Source organism: Chironomus tepperi, unplaced genomic scaffold, assembly GCF_022539635.2.
Source record: "Chironomus tepperi strain 1889 unplaced genomic scaffold, CSIRO-AGI_Ctep_v1 contig_349, whole genome shotgun sequence".
NCBI classification, from domain to species: Eukaryota; Metazoa; Arthropoda; class Insecta; order Diptera; family Chironomidae; genus Chironomus; species Chironomus tepperi.
Genome location: NW_027226471.1, coordinates 1,092,073 through 1,108,059, shown reverse-complemented (window position 1 = coordinate 1,108,059; position 15,987 = coordinate 1,092,073). Strand labels below are relative to the sequence as shown.

General features: G+C 32.3%; 8 protein-coding genes across 8 annotated transcripts; 5 read left to right on the top strand and 3 right to left on the bottom strand.

Annotated features, from left to right (window-relative positions):
* The first annotated feature begins 83 nt into the window (after nt 1-83).
* Nucleotides 84-2,430, top strand: SrpRalpha (signal recognition particle receptor alpha). Its single transcript, XM_070645037.1, has 3 exons — nt 84-299; nt 387-2,015; nt 2,174-2,430. Exons 1-3 carry the CDS (start codon nt 183-185, stop codon nt 2,297-2,299), a joined length of 1,872 nt encoding a protein of 623 aa, XP_070501138.1. The 5' UTR covers nt 84-182; the 3' UTR covers nt 2,300-2,430.
* A 1,575-nt stretch (nt 2,431-4,005) lies between these two features.
* Nucleotides 4,006-4,805, bottom strand: LOC139094116 (mitochondrial import inner membrane translocase subunit Tim22). Its single transcript, XM_070645044.1, has 2 exons — nt 4,614-4,805; nt 4,006-4,557 (listed from the first exon to the last, which is right to left on the bottom strand). The coding sequence occupies exons 1-2, from the start codon at nt 4,748-4,750 to the stop codon at nt 4,071-4,073; spliced, it is 624 nt and encodes a 207-aa protein (XP_070501145.1). The 5' UTR covers nt 4,751-4,805; the 3' UTR covers nt 4,006-4,070.
* Nucleotides 4,806-5,178: 373 nt separating this feature from the next.
* On the bottom strand, nt 5,179-6,030 carry mRpL17 (mitochondrial ribosomal protein L17). Its single transcript, XM_070644966.1, has 2 exons — nt 5,699-6,030; nt 5,179-5,632 (listed from the first exon to the last, which is right to left on the bottom strand). Exons 1-2 carry the CDS (start codon nt 5,894-5,896, stop codon nt 5,240-5,242), a joined length of 591 nt encoding a protein of 196 aa, XP_070501067.1. The 5' UTR covers nt 5,897-6,030; the 3' UTR covers nt 5,179-5,239.
* Nucleotides 5,997-7,130, top strand: mRpL15 (mitochondrial ribosomal protein L15). Its single transcript, XM_070644965.1, has 3 exons — nt 5,997-6,052; nt 6,117-6,294; nt 6,358-7,130. The coding sequence occupies exons 2-3, from the start codon at nt 6,165-6,167 to the stop codon at nt 7,074-7,076; spliced, it is 849 nt and encodes a 282-aa protein (XP_070501066.1). The 5' UTR covers nt 5,997-6,052; nt 6,117-6,164; the 3' UTR covers nt 7,077-7,130.
* Nucleotides 7,131-7,156: 26 nt separating this feature from the next.
* LOC139094061 (probable peptidoglycan muropeptide transporter SLC46) lies at nt 7,157-9,376 on the bottom strand. The gene has a single exon (XM_070644964.1). The coding sequence runs from the start codon at nt 8,869-8,871 to the stop codon at nt 7,411-7,413; it is 1,461 nt and encodes a 486-aa protein (XP_070501065.1). The 5' UTR covers nt 8,872-9,376; the 3' UTR covers nt 7,157-7,410.
* Nucleotides 9,377-9,794: 418 nt separating this feature from the next.
* Nucleotides 9,795-11,982, top strand: LOC139094076 (dihydrolipoyl dehydrogenase, mitochondrial). The gene is made up of 5 exons (XM_070644989.1): nt 9,795-9,954; nt 10,088-10,184; nt 10,270-11,486; nt 11,557-11,646; nt 11,757-11,982. The coding sequence occupies exons 1-5, from the start codon at nt 9,913-9,915 to the stop codon at nt 11,820-11,822; spliced, it is 1,512 nt and encodes a 503-aa protein (XP_070501090.1). The 5' UTR covers nt 9,795-9,912; the 3' UTR covers nt 11,823-11,982.
* Nucleotides 11,983-12,126: 144 nt separating this feature from the next.
* NiPp1 (nuclear inhibitor of protein phosphatase 1) lies at nt 12,127-13,433 on the top strand. Its single transcript, XM_070645060.1, has 3 exons — nt 12,127-12,307; nt 12,363-12,818; nt 12,873-13,433. The coding sequence occupies exons 1-3, from the start codon at nt 12,194-12,196 to the stop codon at nt 13,311-13,313; spliced, it is 1,011 nt and encodes a 336-aa protein (XP_070501161.1). The 5' UTR covers nt 12,127-12,193; the 3' UTR covers nt 13,314-13,433.
* A 362-nt stretch (nt 13,434-13,795) lies between these two features.
* Nucleotides 13,796-15,516, top strand: LOC139094128 (tRNA modification GTPase MnmE). Its single transcript, XM_070645059.1, has 2 exons — nt 13,796-13,972; nt 14,046-15,516. The coding sequence occupies exons 1-2, from the start codon at nt 13,909-13,911 to the stop codon at nt 15,425-15,427; spliced, it is 1,446 nt and encodes a 481-aa protein (XP_070501160.1). The 5' UTR covers nt 13,796-13,908; the 3' UTR covers nt 15,428-15,516.
* Nucleotides 15,517-15,987: the final 471 nt, after the last annotated feature.

Genomic DNA, 15,987 nt, shown 5'->3' with positions numbered 1-15,987 from the left:
TAATAAATGCTCTCAAGACATAAGCACTGTGAGTCATTTTATATCAAATTCAATCGGTATTCATTGTTTTGCACTAAAACCGATTGAGAACCGTTTCAAAATTCATTGTACGAGCTGAGTTGGCGAAATAGCTAGTGACAAATAAAAATTAATTTCTTCCGTAGATTCACTTAATTTTAAGAATGCTTGATCTGTTTACAATCTTCACGAAAGGAGGCATCGTTTTATGGTGCTTTCGTAATACGTCTGAATTCTTCGCACCATCAGTAAATGCTTTAATACGCAATGTTTTGATGCAAGTAAGACTTTCACTTTTCATGTTTTTCTTTTATTTGTTCATGCAAAATTCATAATCTAATTACCTTGACGTGATTTTTGCTTTGCAGGAACGTGGTGGAAATAGTTCATACAGTCATGACAAATTGACACTTCAATATAAACTTGATAATGAGTTTGAGTTGATCTTTGTTGTGGCATTTCAGAAGATATTACAGCTTGCATACATTGATAAATTTCTATCAGATATCCATCTTGAGTTCCGTGACAAATATAAGAATGTCTTGACAGCACAAGGTCGTGAATTTAATAATTTTGATTTTGGCGAGGAGTTCCAACGACTTTTAAAAGATGCGGAAAATTGGGGAAAAATGCAATCAGCAATGCCACGACAAATGAGAAGTTTTGAGGAATCGAATAAATCAAAGAAGACAGTTGCGTCAATGATTGAACGTAAAGGTGGCGATTCTGTTCCAAAGAAAACTGTTAAAATTGTTGAAGCTGAAAAAGTCAATGTAAAGGAAGACGACGACGAAATTAATGGAAATACGGAAAATGAAATATTAAACGCGCGTAAAAAGCTTGCTGATAAGTTTACGAAGAAGACACCAGCTGATAAGAAAAAATCGCCAAAATCACCAGTCGAAAAGAAAAATACAAAAGCTAAGCGTGTTTGGGAATTGAATGGAAATTCTAAGGATGCCGTAACTCTTGATCGTTCTAAAGATCGTCCAGAAGATATTAAAAGTGACTTTACTGATTCCGATCGTATGGTTGGTCAATTAATTGGAAATATTAAGGACATTGAAGTTGAGGATGAATCTTCTGAAGAGGAATCTGATGACTATGAGGAAGATTCCAATAAGAACTATGCAAAGCCTAAAGTAGCAGCTAAAAAAACAAGTGGAATGTTGTCAATGTTTAAGGGATTAGTTGGATCGAAATCAATTTCTAATGATGATATGCAACCAGCTTTAGACAAGTTACGTGATCATTTGATTGCTAAAAACGTTGCAACTGACATTGCTCAAAAGCTTTGTGAATCAGTTGCTTCGAAATTGGAAGGCAAAGTACTTGGCACATTTGATACAATTGCTGCAACTGTCAAAACGACACTTAACGATTCACTTGTTCAAATTTTATCACCAAAACGTCGTATTGACATTCTACGTGATTGCCTCGAGGCAAAGAGAAATCGTCGTCCATATGTCATGACTTTCTGTGGTGTTAATGGTGTTGGAAAGTCTACAAATTTGGCAAAGATCTGCTTCTGGCTGATTGAAAATAATTTAAATGTCTTGATTGCTGCTTGCGATACTTTCCGAGCTGGAGCTGTTGAACAACTTCGTACACATTGTCGTCACTTGAATTCTCTTCATCCAAAAGAGAAGCACAATGGACGTGAAATGGTTCAATTGTATGAAAAAGGATATGGAAAGGATGCAGCTGGAATTGCAATGGAAGCAATTCGTTTTGCAAAGGATTCTGGAATAGATGTTGTCTTGGTAGATACAGCTGGTCGTATGCAGGACAATGAGCCATTAATGCGTGCCCTTGCCAAATTAATTAAAATTAATGAACCTGATTTAGTTTTATTTGTTGGTGAAGCTCTTGTTGGAAATGAAGCTGTTGATCAGCTTGTCAAGTTTAATCAAGCACTTGCTGATTACTCTTCGATGGATAATCCTCATGTTATTGATGGAATCGTTTTAACTAAATTTGACACTATTGATGATAAAGTAAGTTGATAAATTAACGGTTTCAAAAAATTTGAATCGATTTAACGGTTTTCAAAATTTTGAATTCTTCTAGGATTTTAAAAAATTTAAACTATTTTTTCAAATTTTTAAAATCCGTTATTTCTTAAAAATTTAATATTAATTATTTTTCTTCATAGGTTGGTGCAGCTATATCAATGACTTACATCACAGGTCAACCGATTGTTTTTGTTGGAACAGGACAAACGTACACCGATTTGAAAGCTTTAAATGCACGAGCAGTCGTTCATGCTCTAATGAAATAATTTAGATCAATTATATTTATTAGTGGTGGATTGCATTTTAACCATATTCCAATTTCCGAATTTCCATTAATTAATCAAATATTGAATAAAAAAGAGTTTTATTTTTTGTTTTCGTTTTTTAAAAGTTAAAATTTGCTGTTTTTATCAACTTTGTTAACAGGAATTGCCAACATTTTACTGCACTCTGAATTTACGTTATAAGCCACTACCCGTTACTAAGCTTGGCAATCAGTTAGGTCTAGGAAAACTTAATAATTTTTAAGATTTTTATGAAAATTTTCGATTTTTCTTCATTTGTTTACATTTCTTTACTAAGCCTACTCGTTATCAAGCCTTTTTTTTGCAATTTTGAAAACTTTTTTTTCTTCCGATTATAAGCCAGTGGCTGGCTTATGACGTAAATTCAGGGTAACGTTTTGTATAACATACAGATAACAATTGAGGCTTTTCTCAAGAATCGTGATTCAGTGAAAAGTATTTTAACCTACTAAAAATTTAATTTAATTACGCAAATTAAGGAAACAAACAATTTTTAACTCTAATTAAGAATCATACATCACATTAAGCATGAATAGAAGTGAATACGACATGTGTTTTGGACAAAATGATCAAATTTTACAAGAATGTAATTTCATCATGACTTCTTAAAATTTCATTTTCTTCTTACTAATTTTTACTTCTTTATTACAGTTCTTGCCACACTTCCAAACTCATTATTAGATAATCTAATTCAATTAGGAAGCATGAATTCATTTCCAAGTCTTAACGATCCATATCATGCTTTAAACCGACCTGAACAGGTTATCAATGAGGATGTCAATTCCCTATTGTCATCCTTGCAAAACGAGGATCATACAGGAAAACAGATAATGAACAACAATTTACAAGACTCATTGATAACCAAACCAATTGTTGAACACTATGAAATTAGTTTTACTTTAGCTGTATATCTCCTGCATTCCTTTTTGACACCGAATGATGTTAATGTGATAAATGACAAAATTATGAAAATGACTGATGCTTTTCCAGATTCTGAATGGAGACCAAGGCTTCTTTATAGCTATTGGCAGGGAGGATACTGGATACTTAAATGTTTTAATGAACTGTCTATGAGATGGTTTGCAGAAAAAATATCAGAACAAACAATTATCGTCGATAACATTGAAACGGGTCTTATTGCTGTTCCGATAAATAATATTCCAAGATTGAGATCAGAAGTCGTTATTAAAGGACAAATTGTTACTGAGGAGATAATTTTGGAACGTTTTGCAAGCCAGAACAGGGATATTGATTTGAGCACATCTCTTTGGACTGATCTTAGGTGCACTCCTACAAGACGTAATAAGTACAAGTTAAGCCTTCAAATTGATCTGTTGAGTTACAAAAAAATCAAAGCCAATCGATTTAAATTATTTTACGGAATGGAAACAGTGAAATTTAAAGTTGACAATTCACAATATATGGGTATCTCTTTCATTAGACAATAAGGGATCAACTATTAAAGAATTTGCATTTAAATATACCAACCTATTCAACTAACTATTTTTTATACTTATACTATTACGCTTATAAACCATTTATATGTATTATATACAATTAAAACAAAATAAAGATAATTAATTTTATGGCTGTAAAAATTTTTTTGAATTTCTCGTTGAAATTTAAATTTTTGAAAAACGTTATATACTAAATAAAAATTAAGAGACTTAAATCTTTCAGCATCATTTTATTTCATATCAGCTACTTACTACTAAAATGTTTATAAATATTCTTAATGACGATGTCTCATATAATAGTCAATCACTGTTGAGAATGCAGCAAATCCAGCAGCACCGAATATTCCAGCTTTGATGCCTGCTCTCAAGCCAAGTAATCCACCAGTCACACCACCAGCATAAGTTCCATTTTTCCAATCAGTAACTCCTCGTTCACTCTCAATCAAACATTCTACACCGGCAAAAACGAATCCAATAGCTGCAAAATTTTTACCATACGAATGTGTCGTCTTCCTCATATCAGTTAGAATCTCTCGAACTGTTTGTGTTCTTTCTAAATGTGGTGCACTTGGATCTGCAGCAATTGAAGGATTTACTGAAGCACTAAAAAGACCTATGGCAGCTCCTAAACCATATCCAATAACTAAAGACATGATTGATTTAAAGGCGCAGGATTCCATAATTTTATCTAGCGTTTTTTCCTCATTTGTTCTTATATTTACGGGTCCTTGAGTACGTGGAATTACTATATTCTCTCGAAACCTAAAAGATATTAGTTATTTTAATTAATTAATCAATTGTTTTGATAAGAAATTTACCTCTGATTATTTCCAATAAAATATCTCGCTATTTTATCTAGTTCTGTGTGTTCAAAGAAAATGGTCTTCTTTGGATCAACATTTTCAGAATCTTGCTTGAATTTTTTAAACTTGTCAGGATCTGGAAGTAGCACCATTTTTAAATAATTTTTTTAACAAATTTTCATCAAAATTCAACGTGAAATTTGTAAACAAAACCGATTCAAATTTTCTGAAACGGTTATTTTGAATTGTTTGAAATTTCCTGCAACTGCTTTAAGAATTTTAGTCATAACTTATTAATTATGCCGTTTAGTGATCTGACATTTACTTAGGTTGTTATTTTGAACTGTAGATATCCATTTTATGAATTTAATTATATGATTAGCTTTAAATGTGGTTGAAATTACAAAATAAACAGCGTAATCCATGAGAAAATATAAACATCATCGACAAAGGATCCAGTTATTAAATTTGAATTTTGAAAAGACGTTGAATTTTGAAATTCTAATACTCAATTTCATCCTATTATCCAGAAACTCATCAGATACCAAGCTGTATCAAGCTGAGTTAGTTAAAAGATAAATTACATTTCTGACAATTGTTTTTATTAATCAATTCTATTAAGTTCCTAATTATAATATAATCTATTGTTTTGATTCCTCTACACTATTTACAGTTGGGTCCTTTTCTAACAACTGCTGCTGCCTTTCCTTCTCAGCATAATAATCCTTCATTGCTGCATCCAGAAGAACATTATGAATTAAATTTTTATTTCTGTATGATGAATCAGGTGAAATCGTTGGATATGGATTTCCCTTTAATTCAAGTACAACACGTTTGAAGTAGGCTCTTTTTGGATCTGCTGGATACACTCTTGGAGCATTAAACATTTTTGTCACTGCACCATTAGTACTTTCAAATCGAGGAACCAAGACTTTAAATAGTTTATGAACAAGTTGCTTTTCCAGTAGCCAATAATCTGCCATTTCCATCATTGGTTTGTGAGAATCTCCATACCGTAATGCATCAGAAATAAGCTGTAATTAACGAAAAATTTTGTAAACAATTTTAATTAAAATTAACAGGTGGGAAGTTGAACTTACTCTTTCAGTATAACCGCGAGCTTCATCTGCTCTATTGTAGAATAATTCAATGCGTTCATACTTAATTAAAGCAGTTACAGTTTGTCTTAATTTGTCTATTCTGCCTTCGGGACCTAAAGGAGTTTTTAAATTTCTATGACGAGGCTTAATAGCTATTTTCAGCTGTGACATTAACTTGGTTACTTCCGCCTGATTCATGGCTACTCACTATGATTTGTTTTAACTACAATAAGCTATTATTTTAGATAATAATTTAATTTTTTTAAGAACCGAAAATTTGATTGTTTTTCATGTGCAACTACGCGTCGGCTGAGCTTCAAAGCTGTGCGTCACCAACAACATTCAGTGAAAAATGTGAGAAATTTAAAATATTTCAGATTTTCACGATAAATACAGACTAATTCATTGTTAATTACAGTTAAATTATATCGGATAGTGCTGAGGATTATATAGAAATAGCAGCACAATGGCATCAGTTAAGCATACAACTGAAAAAGCTCTTCAAATGCTCCGTTCTTTACCGAGAGTTTGTTTAGCTAATATTAAGGATAATCCAAACGCTAAAAAGCCTACCAGAAGAGGCAGAGGACAACATCGTAAGTATTACTCAAGATATATCAAAATCCAGTTAGTAATTATTGTTTGTAAAATCATTTTAGGCGGTGACTGGCACGGAAATGGCCAAAAAAGATGGACAGTTCTTCGATTAGGCTATGAATGTTCCAATTCTCCATTCTATTTACGATTCAAGTATGAGCCATACTATCAAGGTCATCATTTGAAGAGACAATATCCACCAGTTACTTTAAAAATGTTGCAATTATTAATTGACACTAATAGAATTGATACTTCTCGTCCAATTGATGTTGCAAGCCTCTGTACTACAGGATTAATCAATTTATGTCCTGATCAAAAGCATTTTGGATTTCAATTAACTGACGAAGGTGCTGATTGCTTTAAATCTAAAGTCAATATTGAAGTACAGCACGCAAGTGAATTAGTTATTGCAGCAATTGAGAAGAATGGAGGTGTGATAAGAACAGCATATTATGATCAACATTCTCTTCATGCCTTAAAAGATCCAAAGAAATTCTTTGAGAAAGGAGTTCCAATTCCTCGTCGAATGATTCCTCCACAAGATGCAATTGAATATTACACAAATCCAAAAAATAGAGGATATCTAGCTGATCCAGAAGCAATTTCTAAAGAAAGATTAGTTCTTGCTCAAAAGTATGGATATGAATTACCGAAAATTGAAAGCGATCCAAATTATGAGATGCTTAATGAAACAAAAGACCCACGTCAAATTTTCTATGGACTTGATCCAGGTCTTGTAATTAGCTTAAGAGATAAATGCATCATCAAACCTAAAGAATGAGAAAATGCCTGTAGAAAGAATTAATAAAATTATAGTAAGTTGGATTATGTAAAATATCATTTTATTACTGTGCATAAATTGAATTGTATAAAGTAGTTTTTCAGTGCTCGAAAACCTTACAAATTCAAGTGAATTTTAAACATTTGTATGGTTCTGAAATAGATTTTTTGGAATTGTATGGTTCTACATTCAAATAATTTGAATGGTTTCTGTCTTATAAGCACCGTTGAACTTTTGAATTTGTAAGGTTTCCGCAAAAATGTCCAAAAAGTCTTAACAAATTATTAATTTTTAGGTACATAATATTTATTGCAGATTTCTCAAATCTTTGGGGTCAGTTATTTTCAATTTGTTCGTAAGGATTAATTAAGCTTTCTCTGATTTTCTTTAAGTAGACAATATAGAAAGCAATCAGCAAGTTTATAATGTTAACACCAGCTGTGATAAGGAAGAAAGCACCAGCAAAAGTAGTAAATGTAGATTTATAGACTATCGTATAAAGTGGAGATGCTGCAAATGTTGATAATGCTTCAAAACTCGTAGTTATACTGAATATTTTACCGATCTCGTCATGCGGGATAATCGTTGACATAAGTGTTCGAATCATTGGACTTCCTAAAATTTTGAAAAGTGTAATTGATGTAATTGCATACATCTCCCAAGATTCCGTGGCAAAAGACTTTAAAAAGGAATCCAGTATGTAACAAAATATGGCAAGGCACGTCAAGCTAATATCACTGAATTTCATAACTTTTTTAAGGATTGCAAATCCAAAAACTGATCCAAGTAAGGAACATACAATACTGTATGATTCAAATTGATTGTTCTGTTTCAAAGTCCATGAAAATTTCTCTCTCACAAATAAATATCCAACTGTGCTGTTTCCGTTGAAAGTAAATACAGTCAATGCAAGTATCAAGATCAATAGTAACAAAATCCTTCGTCCTTTAAATGGTCGTCGTTTGAAGCATGTCTTAAGTAGATTCACAATAATTATTGGCGAAAATAAGTTTTTGGCTTTTTCTAATGTCGAAACATCAGTTGGCGGAACTGATTCATCAACAAAGAATCTTATTACGAGAAATCCAAACAAAGCAAGAACTGATGCTATGATGAATACAGTTGGACCATCCGTAAGTGTTAAAATCGATGAACAGAAGAAAGTTCCAATTAAGACACCGAGAAATATAATTAATTCAATAATTGTTAATCTTCTGGATCTTGCAGATATATGAACTGTATCTGTTATGTAGCACAATGCGGCTGTTAACAATGATGGCCATCCACCAGAAATGGTCGCAGGGATATAGCATAATACATATGTCCAAGGCGACAATGATCGAATATTTTCAGAATAAAAGCATACAGCAGCAAATGATGAAAGTGTTAATGTATATCCAAAGAATGTTGAGCATAGCACCTTTTTACGTCCATAAAGATCAGACCAATTTCCCAAAAACAGCGATAAAATTGCAGGAGTTATTGTATGAAATAATGTTGTTACCATATCAATATTAGCTACATATGGCTGAATTTTCTCTTCTATGTCTTTCGTATCGTTCTGATTCAAATTAATAACATCACAAATTGATTGATTGTATCCCAAATAAGTGCACGTCTGCTTGATTATTTGATTTTGAAGTAGTGTCTGAACAAGATTATTTCCAATAAACAAGAACAATAGACCTAATTCCAAAAAATAGGTTCCCGACTCGTTTGCTGACCCTTGAGTTTGAATTTCTTCTTGATCTTCTTCATGCTCCTCATCATTGTTCAATGGTTGTTGACGATCCATAACTTTTTTAAATGCTGTTTAATTAACTTTTTTTCACAATTATTCAATTTCCTTTGTTTGCATTTGCAGTCTTAATTAATTTTTGTGTATATGCTAATAAATTAATAATTATCTTCACTCTGAATCACTCTTTATTTTAATATTAATAACGACTTATCAGCACTAACAACTGGTCAATGAATGAAAATTACTCATTCACAAAATTCTCAATTGTATGCAATTTGAGAAATTACTTAAATTATTTACATTTTCTTTATTCTAAGCTGATCACAGGGATTGTTTTTATGACGATTTTTGAAGGTCACAGACCTTGAAATTCAAAAAAACACTTGAATTAAACTTTTACACAGTCTTACAATGTTTACCGATATTTTATGGCTATTCTATACGTCTTATCAAAGCGTACTGCATAATTACTTAGTCATTAAACTCGCTATTTCTTATCAAAATAGCTATTTAATATTGTGCAAACTTTTCGTCAAAAGTGTTTGTTGACATTTGATCACTTTGTCCTCAAAAAATATGATCAATTGAAAATTTGATTTTTTGAAAACCGTTAGATTTTTAATCTTGAAAATGTTCAAAATATTGCTTGACATCTCTTAATATTCAGAATGATTTAGGATGTCCAATTATGGTCAATTTGAATTGATAAGACATAGTTCAAGATAATAAATCTTCATAAATTTAGTTTTAAATCTCAACATAAAATTTGAATTTTTGAAATTCGTTAGAACTTTAAAGCCCATTTAAATGTGTTCATTTAATTACGACTGCAAAGCGGAAATGCACTCCATCCTTCCATCAATACTTCACACTTTTCCTTTACTTTCATTGTTTGTTAGACACAAATACTGCGGATGATCGCGAAAAAAAAGAGTAAGCATTGAACAACGTATTTTATTATTTCGAAATTATTGCGTAGTCCCCGGTGTAAAAAACTAGTACCAAGTCCCCATAAAGTTCAACTCGGCACAAGAACTTTTTTGATAATAAATTTGATATAAAATAAACAAAATACGTGCATTAAATTTGTTAAAAATGCAGGCAAATTTGAGACAAGTTGTTACTTTATTATCAAAGGTAAGAATATAGTGAAAATCGTGCTTATTATTCTCATTCAACGTGTTATGCAATTTTTCATAAGTTTAGAAAGGAAGAAAATGAAAAATTAGTGATTAGGTATTAATGATTTTTTCTATTGGCTTATTTTTAGACAAATTACAATGCCATTAGATCAGCTGGTGTCTTGTATTGCCGAAATTACTCAACAACACATGATGCTGACGTTGTCGTTGTAGGAGGCGGTCCAGGTTTGTTAAAAATAGAATTAATTAAATAGATAAGATTTCAATTCTGGATGTTACTAATTTATAAAAAAAAAAATCAATTTCCTAGGTGGCTACGTTGCATCAATCAAAGCAGCACAAATGGGCCTTAAGACAGTATGCATTGAAAAGAATGATACACTCGGTGGCACTTGCTTAAATGTTGGATGCATTCCATCAAAGGCTCTTCTTAATAACTCTCATTATTATCATATGGCCCATTCAGGAGATCTCAGTAATCGTGGTATAATTGTCGAGAATGTTAAATTGGACCTTGAAAAACTCATGGGACAGAAGACAAATGCAGTAAAAGCCTTAACAGGTGGCATTGCGCAGTTATTTAAAAAGAACAAAGTGACTCACTTGAATGGATGGGGAACTATCTTAGGACCAAATCAAATTCAAGCTAAGATGAGTGATGGATCTGTCGAAACTGTCAACACAAAGTACATGATTCTTGCTACTGGATCTGAAGTCACACCATTCCCAGGAATCACAATAGACGAGGAAGTTATTGTCTCAAGTACTGGTGCATTGAAATTGAATAAAGTTCCTAAGAAAATGATTGTTATTGGTGCCGGTGTTATTGGATTGGAATTGGGCTCAGTTTGGTCACGTCTTGGCTCAGAAGTTATTGCTGTTGAATTCCTCACATCAATTGGTGGTGTCGGAATTGATGGAGAAGTTTCTAAAGCCTTCCAGAAAATTCTCACTAAACAAGGCTTACAATTTAAGCTTGGCACAAAGGTAACTGGAGCTACAAGAAATGGCGACACTGTTACAGTATCTGTAGAATCCGTTAAGGATGGTACTAAGGAAGACATTGAATGTGATTGTTTACTCGTATGTATTGGACGTCGTCCATATACCGAAGGTCTTGGACTTGAAAATGTTGGAATCGCAACTGATGACCGTGGCAGAATTCCAGTAAATGCTATGCTTCAAACAATTGTACCTAACATTCATGCCATTGGTGACGTCATCCACGGACCAATGTTGGCACACAAAGCTGAAGATGAGGGAATTATCTGTGTTGAAGGAATTCAAGGCGGTCATGTGCATCTCGATTACAATTGTGTACCTTCAGTTGTCTATACTCATCCAGAAGTTGCATGGGTTGGAAAATCAGAAGAAGACCTCAAGAAGGAAGGAGTTGAATATAAAGTTGGTAAATTCCCATTCATGGCCAACTCTCGTGCAAAGACAAACAACGAGACAGACGGTTTCGTGAAAGTACTTGCAGATAAGGCTACAGATAGAATTTTGGGAACTCATATGATCGGACCTGTAAGTTGACTTGGATTAATCCTTGGATATAATTTAATCCTGAGATTTATTTACTTTTAACATCTTGTAGGGAGTCGGTGAAATTATCAATGAATCTGTATTAGCTATGGAATATGGAGCATCTGCAGAGGACATCGCTAGAGTTTGTCACGCGCATCCAGTAAGTTGTTATTCATTATTTTCATTTCACTTTGATAACGATTTTATCAAGGATAATTAGATTGTCTGTTTACTCATTGATTATTACTTCTTTTCTTTGTGTATTTATAGACATGCTCTGAGGCTCTCCGAGAAGCAAATGTTGCTGCTTATATTGGAAAACCAATTAACTTCTAAGCATAAGGAATTAGGTTTACAAAAACAAAAACGAATCCGTTGACTTAAAATTCAACACATGAGATACATAAAAAAACATTTAAATATCGTACATAATATATCTGATATGGAATCATTTTCTTGTGTTTAGAGAATAAATTAATAAACTTAATTTAATGAATCTGAAAAAATTTTAAACAAAATTAAAAGAAAAAGATCGTTAAATTTATTTTTGAATTTGAAATTCGAATTTCGAATGCAGGGGACTTTGATTTTTATTACAAATTTTCCGGTTCAAAACAGTTTAATTCAAATTGAAGACCCCCTGTATTTACAAATTTTTTTCTGCAAGTTTTCTTTAAATTTTAAAACATTTAATTTTAGTCTTAGATATGGCAAGTAGCTATGAAGTTCCGAGTTGGGCAGGTAAACCTCCATCAGGACTGCATTTGGATATTTATAAAGAGGATAAATTCGTACAAAAAATTATGATTGATGAAAAGAAGGTATGTAAACATTAATTAATTTTTAATACCGAGAATCTAATCAATTTATCCATAGTGCTACCTCTTTGGACGAAATCCTGAGTTGAATGATTTCAGAATTGATCATTCAAGCTGTTCAAGAATTCATGCTGCTCTCGTTTATCACAAATTTCTTAATTTAACTTATCTTGTTGATCTTAATTCAACTCATGGAACATTCATTGGATCAATACGATTGGAATCACAAAAGCCGACTGTTGTGCAAATTAATTCCAATTTTCATTTTGGAGCGAGTACTAGATATTACACATTAAGGGAACGAATAAAAACACAAAATATTGTTGAAGACCTTCCATCTGAAATCGGCAATTTACCCGAGTCACAGGACGATGTTGATAATTTGACTGAATATAATACAGCTAATAATAGGAAGATTTCTACGTTAGGAATCAGTGAAACAATTACCGTTAAAAAAGGTGCAAAAAGGAAGCGAGTTCATTTTAATGAAGAAGAAATTGTCATTAATCCAGAAGTAAGATGATTAATTAAATTAATATGATTATGAATACTAATGTTGTATTTTTAGGACATTGATCCATCGGTCGGAAAGTTCCGAAATCTTGTACAGTCAACTGTTATTCCAGTAAGCAATAAAAGGATGCGAATTGAAAACACTGGATCTTTCTTCTCATCCCCACCAAATCAATATGCTGAGCATAAGCACATTTTACATCATCCAATAATGCATTCTGCACCAAATCTATATGCTGGATTACCATCAACATCAAATGATGGTGAGAAGATGGATGAGTCTTATGGATTGTATGCTTCAAAATTCATGCCTAGCTTCCCAAATCCTGCACCTGAGATAGACAGTAAAGCAGCTTCCGCTTCAATGAGTCAAGTACAATTTAAAAATCAAGATGAGGAGATGCAGGATTTGGATCATGAGCCAAAGAAGAAAAAGTATGCGAAGGAAACTTGGTATGGACCAAAGAAAGCACCAAAAGCATTTGGAGATATTTAATTCGTTTTGTGGATTGGCACTGAATAATAATTACTAACAAATTACCTTATAAAAGTACTTTTTTTGTTTTTGGAAAAAAACCTGTATATCCATTAAAATATATATCCTTAATTAATAAGACCGATTCCAATTTATTTTTTTAAGTTAAAAATAATTTTGATTTTGGGATTTTAAATGATGTATACATGCTGACTAAAAAATTTACTCTCTAATTATTCTAAATTTGATGGTTTAAATTTTATGCTGCTCTTCGATATAAGTTCGATCAATTTAAAAAATTCAAATTTTAAATTCTAACGGTTTTTTAAAATTCAAATTTCAAATAGGGCTCAAAATTTAAAATTTTAACGGTTCTTTGAATTTTCAGTAATTTTCCAAAAGCATAAAATATGTTGAAAAATTAGCATTAAGGTTCATGTGACATTGTAATCTTAACGAATTTTTAAAAATATAAATTCTAGGGTTGTGCTGTTTTGATGTTTTGTACAAAATAAGCACAAACTCGAGAATTTTTTAGTAAACAAGATCAGAAAATAAATAAAATTTATTTACCTAGAAAATTTGAATGAAAGTTAAAGACTTAAAGTAAGTTAGGATGCTGAGACGATTCTTTACAAGCCGGTTTTACAGTAATTATACGATTTTCAATAAATCATCAGGTCTGTAGCATTGAAAATTCTATAGAAAGTAAACAAAATAATTTCTATTTTCATTGTCTATTTTTAAACATAGGAAATGGTAAATGTGGAGTCGCTGTCATAAGAGTAAGCGGCGAAAAGACAAAAGATGTTTTACGAACAATCACGGGAACTGACGAGTTCAAACCTCGACATGCGACATTGAAAGCATTGAAGGACTCGCAGGGTCAATTAATCGACAATGGCTTAGTGCTTTATTTCCCAGGACCAAAATCATTTACCGGTGAGGATTGCTGTGAATTTCAAGTTCATGGTGGAACATCAGTTGTGTCAGCGTTATTATCAGCATTAAATGACATCCATTCAGTAAGACTAAGTGAGCCAGGGGAATTCTCAAAGCGAGCATTTCTAAATGGAAAAATGGACTTAATAGAAGCAGAAGCAGTTGCGGACCTCATTCATGCTGAGACTGAATTGCAAAGAAAGCAAGCATTAATTCAAGCAGAAGGACACTTATCAAGATTGTATCAAGGATGGAGGACAAAACTGATAAGAAACATCGCACATATTGAAGCTTTTATAGATTTTTCAGAAGATGAAAATATCGAGAGTGATATCCTCTTTGTGGTACAAAAGGAACTATTTGAACTAAAAAATGAAATTCAACAGCATTTAGTTGATGGACGAAAGGGTGAAAGATTGAGGGACGGTGTACGAATGGCGATTGTTGGAGATACGAATGTTGGAAAAAGTAGTTTAATGAATCATTTAGTACAGAAAGATGTTTCGATAGTCACAGAAATTGCTGGTACGACGAGAGACGTCATACAGTCGAATTTTGAAATTAATGGATATCCAATCGTTTTAATGGACACAGCAGGATTAAGAAAGTCGAGAGACATCGTTGAAACAGAAGGAATACGACGTGCCAAACAATGTGTGATCCTGTCTGATTTGATCATTTTGGTAATAGATGGAAAGAAATTGGAAGAATATTTTGGAAATAATCCAATTGACTTGGATCAATATCGGAAAGTTTATCTCCATAAATTGGGATTACATGACGATATTCTTCATGGTCGACGATTGATGACTATTGTGAATAAAGTTGATTTGATGACGAAGCATAAAAGTCAAGAATTGGAACATTTAAAGACACTTGCCATATCATGTACAAAAGTTTTTCGAATTAATGACGTTGTTGGTGAAATCACAGATCATTTAAAGGAATTATGTGGAAATCCAACAGCTGAGAATCCGCATTTAAGTCAACAAAGACATCGATTTTGTATTCAGGAATGCTTTGAGCATGTCAATAATTTTTTGGATAACTACAATCCAGTAACTGAACAAGATATTGCCATTTTAGTTCAGGATCTACGTAGTGCTGTAAGATGCATCGGTAAAATTACTGGACAAGTTAGAACTGATGATATACTTGATGTCATTTTTAGAGACTTTTGTATAGGAAAATGATTTTTTTTAAAAGTAGATAAATAGCAAATAGATAAATTGAGTTGATTGTTGACTGTTTATTTTTAAAATGAGCCAAAAAGACGGGATTTTTGAAATAAGAAGAAAATTTAGAAAATATTTGTTTTGTATATCTTATTGACTCGACAGAGATGAATGAACTCATCAGGAATCAAATTTTAACTTATTTTTAAGAAACCAAATTACTTTGATAGCTCAATTATCAAGCTGCGGTTTACTAACGTTGCACATTGGGGCCAAAAGTGGAAAAGATGGCAATAATTCATCTGATATGCCTATATTATAGACACTAGTGAGTACTATATAGGAAAAATAAAATTTCTCCCCATGAGTGCACTGTGCGCGTAATACGAGGGAAAACGTTTTTTGGGTAGAGGGGACTTTCAAATCGTTCTAACTTTTCACTGCCTTAGCAGAATTTTTTGAAGTTTTTTTTATTTAGTAGGTATTAGTAAGGCCTTTCAGAAAAATATTCATATGTTACAATCTGGGTCAATTTGGGTGTAGAAATTTCAAAAAAAGTTCGAAAAAATGCATTTTTT